The 13,905-nt window shown below is 37.3% G+C and overlaps 1 protein-coding gene across 4 annotated transcripts in view; it reads right to left on the reverse strand.

Moving 5' to 3' along the window:
• The window catches only part of RBBP6 (RB binding protein 6, ubiquitin ligase), a 33,207-nt gene that overhangs the window by 2,351 nt on the left and 16,951 nt on the right, over positions 1-13,905 (reverse strand). Inside the window, exons 8-18 of one of the 4 annotated variants that reach the window (XM_030799592.1) lie at positions 12,043-12,156; positions 10,870-11,042; positions 8,808-8,911; positions 8,353-8,690; positions 7,224-7,320; positions 7,019-7,097; positions 6,856-6,910; positions 5,677-5,745; positions 3,013-3,375; positions 2,628-2,729; positions 25-1,776 (exon numbers count right to left, since the gene is read on the reverse strand). In XM_030799592.1, the coding sequence (XP_030655452.1) occupies positions 25-1,776; positions 2,628-2,729; positions 3,013-3,375; positions 5,677-5,745; positions 6,856-6,910; positions 7,019-7,097; positions 7,224-7,320; positions 8,353-8,690; positions 8,808-8,911; positions 10,870-11,042; positions 12,043-12,156 (3,246 nt within the window). The remainder of the gene's footprint in view (positions 1-24; positions 1,777-2,627; positions 2,730-3,012; positions 3,376-5,676; positions 5,746-6,855; positions 6,911-7,018; positions 7,098-7,223; positions 7,321-8,352; positions 8,691-8,807; positions 8,912-10,869; positions 11,043-12,042; positions 12,157-13,905) is intronic. The other 3 variants (XM_030799607.1, XM_030799597.1, XM_030799612.1) reach the window with 3 other exon arrangements.

The raw sequence follows: 13,905 nt of genomic DNA on the forward strand, positions 1-13,905 counted from the left end.
CACCCACCCCCTACACTCAGCTACCTGGTATAATCCACCAGAGTTGAGCTAGATCCTTCAGTCCCAGTCACTTTTCGTCTGACCTTTCCTTTGACTTTTTCTTGTTTAACTTTGCTAGATGTTGACTCCAATTTTTCAGAGGGTTCTTTTGTGTTTGATATATTTTCTGTACTTCCAATTTTCTTCCCAGTTTCTCTGTTGAGCTTGATTTTTTTGGCTGGTGCTGAAGAAATTTTGTCCTTTTCAGGGGTCCTATCCATTTTTTCAGTATCAGGTTCCATTTTGCGCTTTGGTGATGGTTTCACTATTTCAGTCACTTCTAGTTTCGAGATTTTCATTGAAGACGACTCAAAATCTTTATCTACACCTTTTTCTTCAGTTTTTCTTTTTCTTTTTTCTCCCTTATTATCAAGTGGTTTGTTTTTCTCATTAGGCTTCTTGGCCTTTTCTTCCTTAGTTGTTAGCTTTTCTGATTTGACATCTTTGGAATAGTCCTTCTTCACTTTTTCCTCTTTGACTGGTTTTGTTTCTTGGTGTTCTTTTGCTGATTTAGAGTGAGCTTTTCTGGGGGTTCCAGTGATTTTTTCATCCTTCTGAGAGGAAGATGATGATTTAGCGTTGTCAGTCTTTGGAGTCTCCTCTTTGGCTTTTTTAAGTGGAGGTTCAGATCGAGGAGATTTCTCACGTTCTCCATCTACTTTTTCTTGGGGTCCTTTAGCCGGTTTTACAATATTTTCTTTTTTTGACACAGCAGATCCATCATTCTTCCGTTTGGTTTTATCACCCTTTGCTTTTGGTTTATCCCTTTCTCTCTTGTCTTTTTCAGACACTGATTTAAACGTGATTGATTCTGCATCCATTGGTTCATCTCTAACAGGTGTGGCATCATCTCTACTTGGGAGAACAAACAATGAGTCTGTTTTATTTTCTTCAACACCTGTAGATTCTCTTGATTTCCTAGAAGTCTCTAATAACTCTGGGTTCAGAAAACCCTCACTTTCCTCTCCTTTTCTTCTTTTTCTGTGTTTCTTATGCTTATTTCCTTTAGCATCTCCTGCAGCGTTTTCACTCTCCTTCTCTTTTGACTTTGTATTATCCTTCTGATTGTGACCATCTCTTGCTGAAAGCTTTTCTGGATAGTTGCTACCTATGTTTCGACTTCTATGACTTTGCCCACCAACAAAGTCTTCTCTGCGGCCTCTTGTGAAGGGAGAATTCCTGATGTTAAGTGGTAAAAATCTTTCTGGAGAAAAGTTCTCTCTATTTGCTGAGGGTCTAGGCTGTGCTCCAGCAGCATAACCTTTATAATATTTTTCATACCACTCTCTATATTTTCTCTCCCATTCTCGGTAGCGTTCTTTTTCAAATGGGTCTCTAAAGTCAACACTTCTCCCATAATATGCTTTCATGTCATATGGTGGTGGAACTTCTCTGTATCTATTAAAATATTCACGTTCTGTTTCCCCTTGAGGTACATTACGTTTATTAGGAGACTGTCCCCTAAATGCTTGAGGAGATCTTGATCGTGAATGATAGCGTCTATAAGGGGGTGACCTTGACCTAGATCGATGATATCCATGAGATCTAGACCGTGAACGGTAATTGCGGCTCTTGCCTCTGCCTCTTCTGGGGTATGGAGGTGACCGTGAATAGGAACGAGAATGTGAGCGGCTGAATGATCGAGAATAAGAGCGTGAACGTGTTGAACCAGATCTTGATTTAGAGTAAGTATATGAACTTCTTGAATACGAAGAACCACTATAGGGAGATTTAGACCTAAAAACAAAACAAAACAATAGTTGATAGTTGAGAAATACACACAAAATAAAACACAGACTCTCAGATTCTAGCATTCTTTCCTCACGGTTTCATCTGTCTTTATACCAAATTTCATCTTAGATGATTAAAGAGGCACAGTGACCTCTACTGGAATGGAATAAAGTACACAAATCAGAGCAATCACTTGTTACAAAACAAAAGTGAAGTCTTAACAATTAGAGTGAAGTGCATTAATGTACCGTGAGTTATATGAGCTAACTAACATTAAACAAAATGTCAATTAATTTTAAATTTCACTTCCTATCTGAATATTGAAGTAGGAGTCTGTTTTTTGTCCTATACTGGCTAACAGCCTAGTTTTAAAAGAAACCACATTTCAAGTGTAAGGCTAAAAAATAAAGTCTTTTAAACAAACTTCCAGGGAATTTTTATAATTCACTTTTTCTATCAATAAAGCAATTTGTATTCTACTACTACTTCATAATTACACAGGTTAATGTTCCAGCAAGAAGCTGTAGCCTTATGGTAAAAGGGTCCTGAGAACTGTTTTTTGGCTATTCCCCTATTTCTTTCCTTCCAAAAACATTTCCCAATTATTTGATACTACAAATAACTTCAAGGGACAAGGGCAATTTAATCCCCACAACTGTTAGTTCTACACAATAGAATTTACACTGAGACATTATTTCAATGAACAGATATTGGGAAATAAGCTACATCTTCACTTCTATACACCTAGACCGAATCAGAAAAATTCCTAAGTGCAATGTTCTTTATATCCATAGCTAATCCCTGGATATTCAAAGTCCCGTTTGTAATTCTGTTGTGAAGGCTTGCAAAACACTAACCTGGAAAATGAGCGCCTACGCTCCTTTTGAATCTTTTTGTATTCCATCAATTCCTTAGCAAAATCATTTGTAAACTCATCTAGCTTGGACTTTTTCTTTTCCCTAGTAAAATAAAGTTAAAGAGTGAAAGTTAACAAAAACCATTTAAGAAAACTAACAAGACAAATGTAATTAGATCATGAATGAAATGAATGAAATTGCCATTAGTTTTCCACTTTAAAACTATAAACTAGGAATCCCTGAGAAGTTGCTTGTATGGCTTTGGTTTAAATTTTAGGTGAATTTCTCATACTAACTGGAAACACTGGAAAACGTTTCCAGACACCTATTTAATGTTATCAGAAAATGAAAAAAGTGTATAATAATTTCAAATTAGAATACATACTCTTCTTTTAGTCGTCGCTGCTCTCTATAGAATTCTTCCCTGGACAAAGGTGGTGCTTGTGTTGTTGGGATGGTATTTGAATGAGCTGTCTGCACTCCTGATGATACCCAAGGTGTTGATAAATTGGTAGGAGCTGGAGGAAACCCTGGAGGAGGGACACTATACCCAGCGGGTGGTGGCTGGCCAGGAGGAAATTGAGGAGAAAACTGTGGAGGAGGAACACCCGGAGGGAGAGGAAGTGTGTGGGGAGGAGGCGGATACAAAGGAGGTGGTGGAACAGGTACAAAGACTGGAGTTGCTGGTAGTGACGGGCCTTGAGTCCTCTGTGATCTTTCGCTGTGGTGTCGCCCACGGTTTATACTTCTGGAGAAATAAATTCCAACATATTACTTCTTCAAACTAAAGTCATCTGAGACAAGTAAGTTTATCTTTTCTATCCATAATTATTTTCAAACATAAAAACAGTGGAATAGAACCAACTATTCAACTAGTATAGAAACATTAGTACAATTTATTTGTAAAAATAACTCTACAACATAATTTTTAAGGCCATGTATCGACTGAGATGATGCAAGTTTATAGGACCTTCTCTACACAGAAATATTGTATTTAAAAGTTCTCTTTTATGAAGTTCAGACTGATTATCACTCCACTAATTACTACCTGTTACATCCTAAACTGTCTTTTGAAGGAACTGACAGGTTAATGCTGCTATGACCTAGCTCTCTCCAAAAGCTTACTTATTCATTTATTTTTTATTTTTTAAGACAGAGTCTCACTCTGTCATCCAGGCTGGACTACAGTGGTGCAATCTTGGCTCACTACAACCTCCCCCTCCTGGGTTCAAGCGAATTCTCCTATGTCAGCCTCCCAAGTAGCTGGGACTACAGACGTGTACCACCATGCCCAGCTAATTTTTGTATTTTTAGGAGAGACAGGGTTTCACCATGTTGGGCAGGCTGGTCTCAAACTCCTGACCTCAGGTGATCTGCACAAAGTGCTGGGATTACAGGTAGAGCCACCACACCCGGCCCCAAAAGTTTTAAATGAAGGAAAACCACCTCCTGTAACCTCTTTTTTGAGGGAGGAAGTGGGTGAAGATCATACAAAGCAGAATAAATTCTGGTTTTAACTTCTATAATTAACAATGAAAATATCAATGCCTTCTCTCAAAGGCTTAAGTAAAAATAACAGTGCTGGCTAAAGTTTCTAATTTGTGCCTCACCAAACAGAATGGGTTATTTCTGTTAAACTAGAGGTGCTTTAAATTATAAATAATTGGTACACAACAGCAACAGCAGGGGTTTAGATTTTAAGCATCTTTTCAGAGACCCATGAATTAATAAGTATTACCTTCTTTTAAAATGTGATCCAGTAATGACATAGTAAACTTTCGTAAGTTTAGCAATGAAGCACTAGAAGATATCCCAAATTTCCTTCTTTTTGGAGACAGGGTCTCACTCTGTCCCCCAGGCTAAAGTGCAGTGATGTGGTTATAGCTCACTGCAGCCTTGACTTCCTAAGCTCAAGTGATCCTCCTGCCTCAGCCTCCCAGGTAGCTGGGACCACAGGTGCATGCCACCATGTCTGGTTATTTTATTTTTTTTGGTAGAGAGTCTTGCTATGTTGCCCAGGCTAATCTTGAACTTCGGGCCTCAAGCAATCCTCCCCATTAGCCTCCCAAAGCTCTAAAATTACCAGCATGAGCCATTATGCCTGGCCAAAACTCTTGATATGAAGTTTTGGAGGCTCCTTTATCCTGGTGGTGATTATGACCTAGACTAGCAGTTCTCAACCTTTTTGGCACCAGGGAGCTGTTTTGTGGAAGACAATTTTTCCATGGACAGGGGCAGGGGGGTAGGGGGATGGTTTCGGGATGGAACTGTTCCACCTTAGATGATCAGGCATTAGATTCTCCTAAGGAGCGTGCAACCCAGATCCTTCTCACGCACAGTTCACAAAAGTGTTCATGCTCCTATGAGAATCTTAATGCCACCGCTGATCTGACAAGAGGTGGAGCTCAGGTGGTAATGCTCGCTCACCTGCTGTTCACACCTCCTGCTGTGCTGCCCAGTTCCTAAGAGGCCAAGGATGGGTACTGGTCTGTGGCCCAGGGTTGGGGACCCCTGACCTAGACAGTAAGATTCTTACTTCTTAGATTAATATTGCTTGTACCCGCCCACTAGGGCAGGAGCCTCTAACAATCTCCTGTCTCTTCTTTTGGAAAAGAGAGGGTGGGAGATGATTGGGACAGTGGAGTCTAGAAGACAAATAGCTGCAATTCTTATTCACAGTTGGGAGCTGAGCTTGTTAACTTTCATCTTAAATTAAATTGGTATCTTAGATATTGTCTGAGCCTTAATGACTTTCTTCTACTTCCAAGGGGGTAAATGCAAGCCAATACTCTGCTGTTTGCTGACAGGGAGAAAGTAATCACTGGGAAGGAATATTAAAAATGTCTTAAAAACCATCATTTAAGATACTATATATGATTTATTCTTTTCTAGCCCTCTTTAAGGACAACTACCCAGGACTTAAGAGGGATAAGCACAATACAAACAAATGACCCCCTTCCTTCCTGCCACTGCTGTGCTTTAATTTCTTCGGTGAGATATATATATAAAAAATAAGATGATTATTTTCCAAGATTTTTAGCATGCCTACCTGTAGCAGCTCCTCTCCCCTCTTCTAATTTGTTGTGGTGGAGAAACCAGATAGCCGAGTTTGTTGGAACTGTGTGGGAGAAAAAAAAAATAGGCTCAAGTATTTCTCCATGGGTATAATACATGACCTTTCCATGCATAGATGTTAAGACACCAATTTTAACTACTCTGAAAACTTTTTCCTACTCCCCAATTCTTAAACTTGTTTCAGATAGAGAGCTGAGTAAATATTATATTTACTTAAAACTAACTTTCCCCCACCAATTAACTGTATCATAACAATAACTAGACCTCAAAATACTTTATGTAGTATTATATTTTAATTAGCACTCTATAAATTACTCTGTGAACTTATTGTTATATACAAGGAAAAGAGCCCTTTTGTCTGCTGGGCACAATGAAGTCATTTTACATGTTGAGGTAGGTAGTGTCATTCCAAATCCAAACGAGGAAAGGATGTTAGGAAGTAAAACCACAAGACCACTGTCATGCAGCTTGGAAATGAAGGAGATGGGATTCAAACCCAAGTCTACCTGTTTCTAAATCCTATGTTCCTTCTACCGATATATCCTGCTAGTAACTCATACTTTTAAGAATATATCAGTTTTCAATTGGATTATATAAACAGAAATAATTATGTAACTAAAAATACGTTAAGCAAGTCTGCTGATTTTCAATGCCATAAAACATCCCACAGAGAAAATCAAAGTTCTTTGTATTTTAGGGTGGAAAAAACATATCCTGTAGAACAACTAGATTTCAGACAAAAAATTTTTGTTCGGTAGATGTTAATCTTATTATGTATTTATGTACTCAAGTCAAACTTTGATCATCCAAATTAAGGATAGAAAAAGTTAAACCTACTAGGAAAATAACTGACACCATATTTAAAATAAATTTTCAAGTAATTCTTATCTATTCATTAAACTGAAGTCCTGTCAAGATCCCCATTTGCTGGATATGAAAGTAGAAAAAAACTTTTAAAATTTTGTATTTTAGAAAATATTTGCTCATTTAAAAAAACCCTCATATAAGCTTGAATTTTGACATTTTACATAAAAAATGTTAATCTAGCACATGAAAGGTCACAATAAGGAGCAGTGACCCGCTGCCTAGTTTGGACCTTCCATTATCTAGTTTGCAGGCAATCATCTGAAGGTTATTGTAAACATCTACTCACTGTTCCCAGCCTGGTCGACCACCACCTGGACGAGCAGTATTTATTCTTACTGGACCTAGAAACAAAAAATAAAAGCAGTACGTAAATATAAAATTGCACATTAAATCAAGCTAAAATTATTTTTTAAAGGGAAAAAAGTCTAAACCAAAGTGCTCTTACTCACCAGTTGTGGGGATCAACTGTCCATGCAATAATGACTGTCCAAGCAAAGATGGGGTTCCAAGAACAGGCACCTGGTAACCCTTTAGAAACAACCACAAATAAACAGAAATAGTTAGAAAAAAAAAAAAAAAAAAAGTAAAAACAAAACCAGAAAAACAAAACCCTGCTGTAAAAAAATCCCAAATTAAAGCACCAGTAAAATTTACCTTCTCTTCCATAAGAGCAGTAATTGCAATTGAGGAGGTTCCCTTTGAGTGCTCTGATGCAAGTGCTACAGCTGGCAATATTTTATTATCAGAATCCCTTAAAAAAACATAAATTATAATACATTAAAAATCACCAGAAATGGACAATTAAGAGTAAAAAAGTTTGCTGCTGTTTACCCATCACCTGCAGTAAGATGAGTTAAGTCAAAGATGATGAATACTTCTGAGGAAAGTGAGAGAAGGCTGAAACTTTGAAGAGTTCTCTATATGTAAGTGGAAAAGTAAAATGGAGGACCCTCCTTAAGAAGATACGATAGTTATGACAGAAATCAGTTGCAAGAATAGTAAAACTTAAAGAAAATCAAAGTGTGGCCTATGAAGACAAAAATCCCCCTAGGATTAGGAGTTAAGTTTTAGCTCTAGTTCTACCACTAAACTGAAAGGATAATCCTGGGTCAGCCATAGAACTCTCTGGGCCTATTTCCACTATCAACCAAATAAATTCCACCAGATCAGTGGAATTTCTTAAATGTAAATGTAAAGGTCTCATCCTAAAGATTTTGCTTCAGTGTGTCTGAAATGGGCCTCTTATACCTTTTTTTTTTTAAAGAATTTATGAGACATTAAACTACATGGACAAAAGTCTCATTTCTGAAGTGGTAGGCTGTGAGTTTTCACTATTCTCCTACATAATAATTATGCTCCAAAACAATCACTATTCCTGACTTCTCTACTTACCTGTGTTTTTACCCCCTCTTCTCTACCTATCCAAACTGTTCTTAGTTCTACTCAAAACTACTCCTATCCAAAACTATCATTATGATCACAAGTGAATTCTCCCACTTCTGTTAAGTTCAGAGCTGTTATGGTATATGGAACACTCAACGTTTAATAGGGGCTGGTTGGCAACCTGTGTAGTATTTGACCTCAGGATGCTTAATCCTCATTTGCCAAATCAATCACCTTTGTTTTCCTCTTCCCCCAATAAGACTAAGTCATTTCTTAGAAGTCATCCCACATTACTGAGCACAGTGGTCCCCTAAGAAAGCTGTTAAAGTGATAACCAACAACAAAACACTACATCATTGACCTCATTTGGTTTCTAACAGTGAAAAATACACAGGCTTACCGAAAAGGTCCATCTGATTTTTCTGAATGAACTGATATGGATACTGTTGCAGTTATATCAGGTACAGGAGCTGGAGCAGAAGATGGATTTCCAGACACAGGAGGGGCCAAGGAAGACTGATTAGAAGTTAATGAAGATATAGACGGAGCTGGGTGAGTTGATGAAGATGTCACTGGAATCATAAGAGGATCTTGTTGTCTTGATATTGGAGATCTCATCAGGGGTTGTAGGTTCCTCTGAATCAGTGGTCTCGGAGGTGGTATTGGCGGTGGTGGAGGAGGTAACTGTCTTCGTAGTCTTTTTGTATAGCCAGTTTCATTTTTGAAGTTGTTAACAGCCTACAGATAACAAGCATAATAATGCAGAAAAATGTTATGCAGTATTCACTGAAGTACAGTTAAATCAGTTAAAGATTAAAAAGAATTTTTTCATAAAATGGATACAAAGATAGTTACCTGTCGTAAAAATTTATTGGCAATTAAAGCATCAGGAGAAACATCATTTTGATGACACGTTGGACATGTATGCTCATCTGATTCCAGGAGTGCTGTTCTTATACCTATGTATAAGATTTCAAATATTAATAAAAGCATAGTAGGAACTCAGTGTTTACGAAATGAATTAAAAGGATGGTCCACATTTGTTCAGTTACATTACCATTTTCCAAGCATGTTGTGCTAATCATTTCTTAGATTAAGAAACTTAAGTAAAATCTCTCGTCTTACGGTACTCCTCTGCTCTTTTCTATATGACCTATGCTATGCTAAAAAGAAGTCACAGCTGGGTGCGCTGTCAGGTGCCTGTAATCCCCGCTCCTGGGGAGGCTGAGACAGGAGAATCACTTGAGCCTAGAAGTTTAAGGTCAGCCTGGGGCAAAATAGCAAGGATCCCCCACTCCATCTTTTTTTTTTTTTTTTTTTTTTTTAACAAAGGACACATTTAAACAAATGTCTGAATTGAGAGCAAAAGCACTCTTTCTCAAAGACTATTCTTTGTTTAGCTAGTAATTGGAATATTGTAGAAAACAAAAGAGAAATATAAGATAGTCTAGAAAGACAAAAATTTTACATGGCTAACTTGGGGTTTTTATTCAGGCAAGGAAGTGAGAGACCTACAGCACAGTACGTGGGAGCAACACTGAATTACAGATACGAAGATTAAGCTTCAATGTAGTAAAACTCCAGTAATACCAAGTGGTATGTTAAATCTAAGATATAATCTGAAACAAGTCTTTAGCAACCTCTTCTTGACCTTGGTCTTCACTGAAGAGGTCAAAAAATAAAGATTTACAGGTATCCAAAGGGGATGGGTTCCAGGACCCTCTGAAGATAACATCTGTAGATGCTCAAGTCTCTCAACTGCCCCAAAGGCATAGTATTTGCATATAATATTATATACATCCTCCAGTATACTTTAAATAATCTCGATTGCTTGTAATACCTGCTGCAATATAAATGCTATGTAAATAGTTGTTATACTCTTATTTTCAAATCTGTATTAGTCTTTACTATTATATTATTTTTTACTGTTTTCTTCCTCCCAAATATTTATGATCTGTGGTTTTGAATCTGCAGATGCAGAACCATGTGTATGAGGACTGTATATTTCAAAACTACCTTTAAAAATGAAAAAGGCCAGAGCAGGCTTGAGCAAATTTTCAGGTAACACTGATTTCTTCTGTGTAAGAAGGCACAAACTTAGGATAAGTGGCAGGAAACAACTAAGTGCTAATATAAGTGATTTAAAAAGTCACAACTGCATGGTAAATGCTGGGTAATAAATATGTCTACAGAGGCCAGGCACGGTGGCTCACGCCTGTAACCCTAGCACTTGGGGAGGCCGAGGTGGGTGGATCACGAGGTCAGGAGATCGAGACCATCCTGGCTAACATGGTGAAACCCCGTCTCTACTAAAAATACAAAAAATTAGCTGGGTGTGCTGGCGGGCGCCTCTAGTCCCAGCTACTTGGGAGGCTGAGGCAGAATGGCGTGAACCCCCAGAAGGCAGAGCTTACAGTGAGCCAAGATTGCACCACTGCACTCCAGCCTGGGAGACAGCGAGACTCCGTCTCAAAAAAAAAAAAACTGTCTACAGGAATCAGGTCTTAATACACTTAGAAATATTAGGATACGCTATTCACAATCCAGGAAAAGGATTTAGATACCACTTAAAAATATTTCCAGAATTATCTAAGGCCCAAAAAAAGTTTTAAAATTCTGGATACCACTTAAAACATACAGGAAACAAAAAGTCTATATTAAGAAAAACACCTCAGTATAGTCACCCTGACGAAGGTACAGAAAGTGGTCAATTCTAGAATTTAAAAGGACAAAGAAGTTATTGTTTAAAAAAGATACAGCAACAAAAACAGACTTCTCACTACTTAATGCTCATTGATCAACACTTGTCATCAACATTATTTATTTTATTATTAAAATATATGAGGTTGGGAAGAGCCGTTCCAAGTAAATACAAATATTCTAAAATACACATCTTCCAAGATTCAGCATTTCTTACATTCATCACAGTAACTGTTTCCACAGCAGGGAATCACAACAGCATCAGTCATAATATCCTTGCAGATGAGACACAACAATTCATCTGGGATAGGATCATCTTCTTCTGAGGAAGAAGATGGCTCCTCTGGTAAGAAGGGAGGTTTCTCTTTCTTCCCAATTGCATATGCTTCTCTGTAAGAGAAAGTTTCATGTTTTACCATTGTTAAGAAGGCAGAGTACTCATGTTACATGTTCTACTATAACATAAGGGGAACACATAATTCAGCACAATGCCAAATTAGTTTAGACAAGCACCATATCTTCTAAAATAAGGGAATAATTATGTACAACCTCACCCTAAACAAAGACACAAAAGTCTACACAAGCATAACAAAAAGAAGCAAAGAAATGCTATAAAAACAATAAAAGGATCTTAGAACCCATAACTCTTAAGAACTGATGGCCAGAAATAAAGCAACATGTTCTGTGCCATAAAGTTCTATTTAAGTGACAAAGACAAGACTTGAATTTAGACAACACCATAATCACAATTTTTCCTACTCTATCAAGTTTCTTGAAAAAAATAAAAATGAAAATTTTTATTTTTTTCATTTCCCCCCCCCCAAAAAATTTAATTTTTTCCCAAAAAATCTCCCCTTCTCCATATCCCAAAAGTCTCTCAAACCTGTGAAGGTATTGGAGTAAATGCCACAAGATGGGAAATTAAAATTAGTACTGACATTATACAATTAAGGAAAGATAGTTCAAGGGAAATATTACGTCATTACCACACAAATAATTAATAAAATGAGATACCAAAACCCATGATCTACTTATTACTATTTTAAGAGAGGTTAATCAATTTATAGTCAATTAAGAAGCATTAGTGACTTAAATGATCAAAATCTGTGTTACAAAAATGTAAAGTAACACCTCATTAGACATTCTAGGTCCAGTTTTTTGTAGAAATGCATTTTGCAGAAATGTTGGGCATTAAATATAGTATTAAAAAATAAAAATAGCTATTCTCAGACTTGTCACCACTGCTACTACACCCCCATCTTCTCTGTAATCAGGCAAATTTGCAAAACACAGGAATCCCTAGAGAAACCCTTTCTATTTCATTCAGGAACAGAGTGTGTTTATCTCAATGCTGAAAATGAAAGAATCTCGGCTGTACAGAGTAGGGTACCTTAGGTGTGTTATTTGTGTTGCAGTTGCTCCATAGACATCACCACGATTCCAGAAATAAGTATCAATTTGCTTATGCCCCATTGTTCCCAATTTGTGAAAGAGGAGTCTCCCACTGCCCAAAAGAGAGAAAAAAGAAAAAAAAAAAAAAGAAAAAAAGAGGAGAACAGAGGATAGAAAAAGAAACAGAAGAAGAGTCTGAGTTGCTTATCAGTGGTGTTAGTGAAGAGGGTGAAAGTTTCATTTAAAATATTTAGATTCCCATCTTTCCCCAGTATTTGCTGTGTGTCTGGCACAATTGCGCATTTGTATTTCAGCATTCAAAAGCAATGAAGTTAATTATTAGTTAGGGTTTACAGGTGATATTAATTTTTCCAACACAAATTTTTATCTAAAAATTTTACATAATATAGATGAAGCGGTCTGCTCTTAATTGTGTCTGTAAAAATAATCAATTTCAAGCTAAAGTTGTTTGGAAACATCTATGAAATGTCTCTGAATTAGAAACGGCATAACAACAGACTGTTCAATGATGAACCACAAAAACACAGGATGGTGACTGATAAAAAATGGGGGTGAAGCTGAGGAAGTGAGCAGGGTTGGGGGTTTAGGAAAACATTCTTATCTGTGAACGAAAACACTATTTGCTAAAGTATATATTCAAAAACACAAGATCTTTTCAATATCATTCTATGGCATAGCTATTTTCATCATCATCCCCACCTGCTCACTACACTACACTTCAATAATATTTCTAGCATGAAGCTGAGGAAAACTGTTCTTATATATGTATATATTTTTTTCACTGAAAACATGAACACCTATTCTGTAAATTGATGCCCTGAGGATCCCCTAACTTCACAATCTCCTGGACAACCTGGTAAAAATGTAGAATCAGGGTCTTATCACATAACTTCTAAATCAAAATCGGGGGCAGAGCAACCAGGATTTTTTTTTTTTGCCCAAGGTCACTCTACCTGGCCAGTCTTTTAACATACTTTTGTAGGAAATTCTTATGCTCAACAAAGTTAGAAAACGACAGTCCAAAGTACACTTAATATTGTGTTGCATAGTATGTGAGTTCACAACTGTTGAAGGTAATCAAAAAAGTAACTGACTACATTAATAAAAACAGATAAAATGAGAGGTTATCTAGTTGAACCCTGCCACTGAATTTTCATGTCTGTCCATTTCATTAAAAACTGGTTCATAATATAAAATCTGAATACACATTAAAAATGGGCATTAAGGGCTGGACTTGGTGGCTCACGCCTGTAATCCCAGCACTTTGAGAGGCTGAGGCAGGTGGATCACAAGGTCAGGCTAACACGGTGAAACTCCGTCTCTACTAAAAAAAATACAAAAAATTAGCCGGGCGTGGTGGCGGGCATCTGTAGTCCCAGCTTCTCGGGAGGCTGAGGCAGGAAAATGGTGTGAACCTGGGAGGTGGAGCTTGCAGTGAGCTGAGATTGTGCCACTGCACTTCAGCCTGAGGGACAGAGTGAGACTCGGCCCCCCCCACAAAAAAAGGCATTAAGGTATTTTATAGAGCTATAGTTGATTTGAACTAGTGGTTTATAAAATAAACCTTACTTGAGAATCTTAAGACTCACATGGCATACCCAAACTTATTCAAGCTACTTCAGTATTTTTTATGCCTGACACTTAAATTTGCCTCAGCATCATGCAGAGCTTTTATTCTTAAGCCTCCTGTTTCTCAAAATGATTACAATCTGTTTTGTTCACTTAAAAATGCAAGTAGCATATATAGTAAGATTATGTGGGAGTATGTATGTGAATGAGGAAGAAAGCAGGGAATGACAGAAAAAGAAAAAATTAGAAGACTACAAGGGAAGTGGCACTC

This window comes from Nomascus leucogenys, chromosome 2 (genome assembly GCF_006542625.1).
Source record: "Nomascus leucogenys isolate Asia chromosome 2, Asia_NLE_v1, whole genome shotgun sequence".
NCBI lineage: Eukaryota > Metazoa > Chordata > Mammalia > Primates > Hylobatidae > Nomascus > Nomascus leucogenys.